This window comes from Corvus brachyrhynchos, unplaced genomic scaffold, assembly GCF_000691975.1.
Source record: "Corvus brachyrhynchos isolate BGI_N302 unplaced genomic scaffold, ASM69197v1 scaffold122, whole genome shotgun sequence".
NCBI lineage: Eukaryota > Metazoa > Chordata > Aves > Passeriformes > Corvidae > Corvus > Corvus brachyrhynchos.
This window is the reverse complement of record NW_008236778.1, coordinates 1,220,678-1,228,190: the sequence shown is the minus strand read 5'-3', so window position 1 is coordinate 1,228,190 and position 7,513 is coordinate 1,220,678. Positions and strand designations below refer to the sequence as shown.

General features: G+C 55.8%; 1 protein-coding gene across 1 annotated transcript in view; it reads left to right on the top strand.

The window, feature by feature from the left end:
* KCNN3 (potassium calcium-activated channel subfamily N member 3) overlaps positions 1 to 7,513 on the top strand; it is a 16,512-nt gene extending 8,999 nt beyond the window's left edge. The window contains exons 5-9 of the mRNA XM_017727949.1: positions 1,429 to 1,570; positions 3,256 to 3,366; positions 4,630 to 4,757; positions 4,929 to 4,998; positions 5,438 to 7,513. Of these exons, the coding sequence (XP_017583438.1) occupies positions 1,429 to 1,570; positions 3,256 to 3,366; positions 4,630 to 4,757; positions 4,929 to 4,998; positions 5,438 to 5,734 (748 nt within the window). The 3' untranslated portion in view covers positions 5,735 to 7,513. The remainder of the gene's footprint in view (positions 1 to 1,428; positions 1,571 to 3,255; positions 3,367 to 4,629; positions 4,758 to 4,928; positions 4,999 to 5,437) is intronic.

Genomic DNA, 7,513 nt, shown 5'->3' with positions numbered 1-7,513 from the left:
CGGGCGGACAACGGGACAACAGAAAGTGGTGCTGGGGTCTGACTGATTGCAGCAACCCTTGGCATAAGCAGGTGGCCCCTCTTCCTGCCCACACCAGCTGTGGCACATGCCAGCCCCTCTGGTTTATCAATTCTTGCTCAAAGTACTGCTCAGAAGAGTAAATGCCCCTCTGTCCAGTAGGCCTGTAACTCCCTTGTCCAGCATGATGCTCTCGGGGTTGTCCCCTCAGGACATTCCATCCTGCGGGATGAGGTGGGCTCAGCTCTCCTCAGGAGAGTACACTGGCCAGGATAAGCGTGCATGCCCCACTGCTGGCGCTGGAGTTTTGGGGAGTTCCACTGTGCTTATGGGCTCTAGCTCCCCTGGCCAACCCTGCCCAGAGTGAGTCTCACCATGGCTGAGGGTGCTTTCTCCTGAACCAGGATTTCATTTGAGTCTCCAGTTGAGGGAAAAACATTTCAGAAGAGGAGAAAACCCAACTGCTCTGCGAGTGATGATCTTGGAGCCGGGATTGCCAAAAGCTCCATCTGTTTTCCCTCTCTGGATTCTGTGAAGAGGCTGGGAGAAGCCTGCCAGGGAGGCAGGAGAACAACCATCCTGTTGATAGTGGGGTAAAGGCACTGCCTGCCCCTGCCAACTTAGGGCTGAGTCCCACTGCAGACTGGGCCAGGCTCTGCTCCGCTGCCAGGAGTCGGCACCGCATCCCTCAGGAAACGTACCTGCATGGTTTGGCTGTGCTTGCGCCAGCCCTGGGGAGCTGGAGGCAGCTGGGGCCCCTGGTTGCGTGTTTGCTAAAGGAGCCACAGCCAATGTCTGAGACAGCCGGAGTGGTCATTGACCTCACATCTCAGCAGGGACCTGGAAAATTTGCAGCATTCCCAAAGCTGCAGCCACTCCACATGTGCTGTGTCTTGAGCGTGTGAGCTGTTCCCCTGTTCCTGAAAGCCAAACACATGCCAGAGGCTCGATAGGATCCATCCCTAGAAGTTCTGCTGGGGCTGCTGACAGTACAGTCTTCTGGGGCTGCACAGCCCAGGCTGCAGCACCAGCAGGATGCAGGCGAGGATGCCCACGGTGGGCTGCTGTGGTCAGGGGCTTTGCAGAGCCACAGCTCTTTCTCCCATCAGCCAGTTCTCACTGCAGCAGCACATGACACTGGGGACACCCGACAGGACTGGGATGTGGTGACAGGCCTGACTGAAAGCAGAAGCCCTTTCCACTGAGTTTTTGCTCTCATTTTGTCCATGCGGGTTTTCCAGTGCCAGAAATTGTGCAACCACTGCTACTATGGCACATCCCACTGTATTGTTAATCCTGTACCCTGTGCACAGCCCGCGCCGGGGAAGCCACGATGCCCAGGTACCCCCATTTCTGCCACATCCATCCCTGTCCCCTGCTGTGACACTGATGTCCGTGTCTCCTTGGCAGGTACCATGACCAGCAGGATGTAACCAGCAACTTCCTGGGTGCCATGTGGCTCATCTCCATCACCTTCCTCTCCATTGGCTATGGTGACATGGTCCCACACACCTACTGTGGGAAGGGAGTCTGCCTGCTCACTGGCATCATGGTAAGGGCCATGCCAAGCTGATTGTCCATCCTGTGGGCTCTGCCTGTCTCCATTGCAGAGGCAGGGCCACTGGATTTTACGGGGACCTGTTTCCCACCTGTTTTGTCCACGTACAAGGCCTAATGGCTTCAGGTCTGAGGTCTCATAGCCTGGAATTTGATAGAGTTGTCTCGGCTGATGAATTTCAGGTGGATTTGGACCCACATTCAGTAAGGTAGGAGGCCCTTGGTGGAGTCCCTGGTGGATGTCACCAGGGAGCAGAAGGGCACCTGAGTATCCCTTGGCCATCCGGTCCATACCATCTGGCTTCCATTGCTCATCTGCCATGGCTTCCTTTCCTTCTGGCCAAAAGGTCACCATTCTCCAGGGTCTCCAGCATACCTGCCCCAAGGCGCTGATGAGATCTCCTGGCTTGTGGGACTTTCTAGCCCAGGCTGCTGAAGGAGCAGCTGGGGGCCCTGTGGTCACAGCTCCTCCACAGATCCACCCCAGCCATCAGCACCCTGGCTCTGCCTGCCTCAGCTCCAGGCCCTGGGGATGGAGCAATCCCTCCTCCCAGCTAGGGCAGCCCGAGCTGACACCCCATGAGTACCATCAGTTGTGGAGGCTCCACCAAGGGGTATTAATTCTGTATTATCTGCAAGTCCTTGATCAGTCTTGGATGAGGTCAGATGCAGCAAGGCTGCTGTTAGTGGTGGGAGCCAAGCAAGGGAGAAAATCCCTGTGGATGGGGTGATGCAGCAATTGCCAGCAGAGGAGAAGCTGCTGGCTCAGCCGAGGGGATTCCGGTGCTGCAGGCTCCCAGAGCTCTTCCCTAACCAGTGGTTACTTTGAAGTGAGACACCATCTGGCAAAGTGTCCCCCCACACCCAGCACAGCCCCCCCACCCCTGGGAACGGAGACACTCGTGTCCACTGGAGCTGGAGGCTTTGCTGGGCTTCCCCACTCCCAGCACCAGGGGTGGTCACCCTGCCAGGAACAGGGAGGTGGCGGGAGTTGAGAGTGTGCAGCAGGACCTTTGAGGATGCTGAAGGATTCAGCTCAGGGTATGAGGTTAATTAATGACTCTTTATTAAATTAAGGAGAGCTTGCCAGGCTGACAGCACTCTGCCAGAGCACTAGGGGGAAGCGACTCAGCTGGTAGGAGCAGCAGCAGGCAGAGCTCAGGAGCACAGCATGGAGGCTCTGCAAAGAGCACCTTGGCACAAATGTGCACTGGAGATGATGGCTGCCACACAGATCTGGCCCTGATTGCTGGGATAAGCGAGTTCCCAGCTAGTGCAGTTGGGATGCATGGCAGTTTGAAGGGTCCTGATTTGGAGCCTCTTCTCTGCTCTCACCCATGTCGCCTGGTGCTTCCCCACTGCTCTCCCACTCCAGACCTCTCTTGGGAGTGGAGGGCTCCCCATCTCACAGGGCACTGGCACGGGGCAGATCTCTGGCCCACAGTGGCACAGGCTCACCACTGACCACTGCTGACCTTGTTAATAGCCCTGGCCTCTGCCATTAGTTACACAGCCTATCATCAGCCACTCAAGGACATCCAGGCTCTGTAATATCTCCTTGTTAGGATAATGGGGAGGACATGTAGCTTTAGTTAATTAGTGGATTGCAAGGATGAGGGTGGGAGTGCTGGTGTTACAAGAAGATAACAAACTGTTTCCCCAACTGATGTCCCTGCACAGGGTGCTGGATGTACAGCACTGGTGGTGGCTGTGGTGGCCAGGAAGCTGGAGCTCACCAAAGCTGAGAAGCACGTCCACAACTTCATGATGGATACACAACTGACAAAGCGGGTAAGGTGCCATGGGGGACAGCAGGAGTGGGGGCCATGTTGTGTGCCAGGAGCTGGGGATTTGGGCTACCATGGCAGGAGGAAGGTGTAAGCACCTCTGGATCCTGTGGGTACCACAGTGGAAGAAGGTGGAAGCATCTCTGAGTGAGGGTACAACAGGAGAGGAAGGTGTTGGCATCTTTGGATGTGGGTCCTGCAGGTACCGCTGCTGAGGATGTTGTCCAAGTGCTGTGGATGCAGCACAGGCACAAGTGTTACACTGAGACAAAGAGCACCAGTTCTGTTGCAGGGATTTAGGTGACACTCCCTCTAGGAGCATACTCCCTCCTCTTCCAGAGCATGATCTCACTTCTCTTGGTGTCAGGAAGAAAACTGGATGTCAGTGATTAAGTGCCCACTACAGATAAGAACCACATGGTGAGGCTCCCCTGAGGAGGGACCCAGAGCCTGCAGTGGGGCATCCATGGTGTCACTGTCATACAGGGTCTGGTGTCACATCCCTGGTAGCCTGCGGGAGCTGCAGGAAGTCTCTGGTCTCGGCAGCTTTGTCATGGCAAAGCATTGGCAAACCAACAGTGGCGTGTCATATAATGGGCTCTGCACACTAGAATATGTTTTAGAGGGTATGGTGGCAAAATGAGCATCAGTGCAGCCCTTGGAAAGGAAACCAGTGGTGGTATGCAACCAGGGCACCCACTTCACCCCAGAGAGCAGAGCCCCAGACAGCCCTGACACCCCAGGAATAGTCAGGACCTTGGTGTGACCGGGCTGGGAAAGCAAAACAGCTGGTCAGCCCCACTCCACTGGCCATTGATACGGATCTGCGGGCTCCATGCCAGGCAGACGACAGCCAGTTCCTCCTGGAACGAGCAGCAGAGCTGCGGTTTAGCTGGGGAGTCTGCGGAGTCACGTCCCAGTGCCAGCAGCACAACTGGGACCTGCCGAGAGGGCAGATGGGTGCAGGAATCAAGAAAAACTTGGGGATTTTTTTTCTTGAGGCTTTGTGTGTAGGCAAAGAGCCAGGTGCTGGAGCATGAGTGCAGAGTAGGATGGGGATGTGGGTGCTCTGCCTTCTCTTACTCCTGCTTGAGCTGCCCATCATCGCTTGCAACAGTCCAGGACACCGTGCGGGTGCAAAGCTGAGCGCCTCACGCCAGCTGGGGCAGGTCAAGTGCTCTTGCAACACTGGTTCACAGCAGAGCCAGACCAGTGTCTCTGTGAAATCTCACATGGCTGGTGACCTGCAGCAACTCTTCCTTTTCAGATCAAGAACGCAGCAGCCAACGTCCTGCGGGAAACATGGCTTATCTACAAGCACACCAAGCTGCTGAAGAAGATCGACCATGCTAAAGTCAGGAAGCACCAGAGGAAGTTCCTACAAGCCATCCACCAGTAAGAGGCTGTGCGGTGGGCTGGGGGCAAACTGAGCTCCAGATAAACCAGGATCCTGTCCCTGGCAGGGGTGTGGGGACAGTTTTCCATTGCCTGGGATGCAGGCAGGTCTCCAGATGCACTGTGAAACAGGGGAGGGAGTACAGCCATGTGCTCTTTCCTTCTCCCCAGGTTACGGAGCGTGAAGATGGAGCAGAGGAAGCTGAGTGACCAAGCCAACACCCTTGTCGACCTCTCGAAGGCAAGTCCCACAGGGACCCTGGGGCTTGGCCAGACTACCTGAGTGTTTTTCTTCACTCGGAAAAACTAAAGCAGCCTGGCTGACCTCAAAATGCTCCGACTCAGTAAATGTCAGCAAGGAATAGCTGCTATGGGGCGGCTGCCCTTGCAAAGCAGGAGGAAATGCACGTACATGAGCCAGGGGTTCCCTGCAACCCTTTTTGCAAGGGATACCACTTCTCAGCAGCACAGGGCCAGCAGAGCTTCCTTGCTTTGATGGCCAAGCATGAGCAAAACTGCAGTCACAGAACCCTTGGAGGGGCTGCAACCTGGGGCGGGCTGAGATGGGGCAGCTCTCAGGGCAGAAAGGGGTAAAGGAATGAGCTCTGCCAGCAGCAGCAGCACTAACCCCTCCAGCCATGGTGCTAACCCTGCCACTGTCCCCTGTGTCCCCTCCCCAGATGCAGAACGTGATGTACGACCTCATCACCGAGCTAAATGACCGCAGTGAGGACCTGGAAAAGCAGATCAGTGGCCTGGAATCCAAGCTGGAGCAGCTCAGTGCCAGCTTCAACTCCCTGCCCCTGCTGATGGCCGACATGCTGCGCCAGCAGCAGCAGCGCCTGCTTGCCGCCGTCCTGGAGGCCCGGGGGGTCAGCGTGCCGGTGGGCACCCCCCAAACACCTCTCTCTGAGAGCCCCATTGGGGTCAGCTCCACCTCCTTCCCCACCCCTTACACGAGCTCAAGCAGCTGCTAAAATGCAGCCCCTCAACCCCACTGTGGACAGGGGAAGCATTTCCACACAGATCATGAGGTCTCTGTGAACTTTCTTCTGGTCCTTGAACCGCTGCAGGACCCTTCAGCTGGAGCCAGTGGGACCAGCAGTGCCGAGCAATGCTTGGAGCTTTGCCAACGCCTTGGTATCGGGAATTGCATCCCCATTCAGGTGCCTCTACACGTGGTGAAGGAAGGGGACAGAAGGTGATGCCTCAGGCCAGCCTGTGCTGCGGCATCCAGTGGCAGACGGAAAACCCACGCTCAATCTCAGGTCTTCACATTTGAAAAAACAAAACAAAACAAAACACCAAGTCAGAAGCACTGAAGCAACGGAGACACCGGAGGGAGAGTTTATCTCCCTGGGGCACTCCCCTTGCCCCCTGCCCCTCTCACCATTGCCAAACCTCGCCAGGCAGATGCCAATGTGGGAGGTTCCTTATGCAGGCTCTGGCTGACGCTGCCTATGCTCCCTGCCATCCCATCTCCTTGCCAGGACCCACAGGACAGCCCCTTCACATTGACAGCTGGGTGACAATGTCTGGCTGTAACCTTCCTGGGAGTTCTCTGGAGCTGTGAGTGTTTTCTACCCAGGGAAGAGCAATGGACACTTCTTCTTTCTGGTCCTTAGTGTCATATCCTGCCTGGAGACACATGCCAGAGCCAGGAAAGCAGTGCCTACAGCGTGCAGGGCCACGCACGGGCTGCCCCAGCCAATGTGTTGGTGGCCAGTGATGGGGCTGGCAGGCCAGCCCGGGCGCTGGGGGGGTCTCCAGGTGCTCACATCACTGCCTGCTGGGAGCCTCTCAGCATTTTGCAAAGCCAGTGGGCTCTTTGCAGCAGTCTCAGAAGTGCTGGATGAAACACCTCACCAGCTCCAACCACCTCCACTTGTGCTGGGAACACAACTGGGCTCCCTGCCTGAGCCCAGTTGGCAGTGTCAAATCCACCAGGATCAAGCAGGAGCTCACTGGCAAGTGATGTGGTAGCAGGGGCAGGTGCTTCATCTGTTTAAAACAAAGCCCATCGCCTTCATGCCACTTCTGCTGGGTTTGGTGGAGGGCAGCAGCACTCTCTGGCAGCATCTTGGCAATGGCAGTGCTGCCCATGCCTGCCAAAGTGCAGCATCTCAGACTCCATTATAGTTTTTGCTGGTGTGCAGCTTCCTGAGGTACCCTTGGCATCACTTGGCTGCTTCTGGAACCAGCCACTTTCTGTTTTGCTTTCACTATTTCTCCCTTTTTCCTCCTCAGTTCTTCCCCAGTGTCGTGTTCTGGCTTTCCTGGATCCTTGCATGGAGCCGTGCGAGGCTTCGACTTTGGGGTTCGTGTTTGCTGCTTTCCATGAAAACTCAGCAGACAATATTTATATATTTTTAAACAGATGAAGTAACCATGTAATTACTCTGCAATATTAATTACACCTCACCCAGCAGTGTCAGTAATTGTAATCAGCCACTGTGTTACTCCAGGTATACTCAGCCTGTAATGTTCCCCTTTGTAACTTTTTCCTGTCCATAAATAATGCTGGATTTTGTGCGCATATAGGGGCAGAGACACACCATCCTCCTGCACCGCCACCCCTACACCCCCAGTGCCGAAGAATTTCTTTGCTGCCAGTGGTGTGAGGTGGTTTCACACCTCCTTGTGCCCTGCAGTTAGAGTTACGTGGAAAATAAGCAGTAGTTAGTGAGGAGTGCTGCCCCCACGCTGGCCCTAGGAGGAGGAGGAGGAGGAGGAGGAGGAAGAAGGCTGTAAGGCAA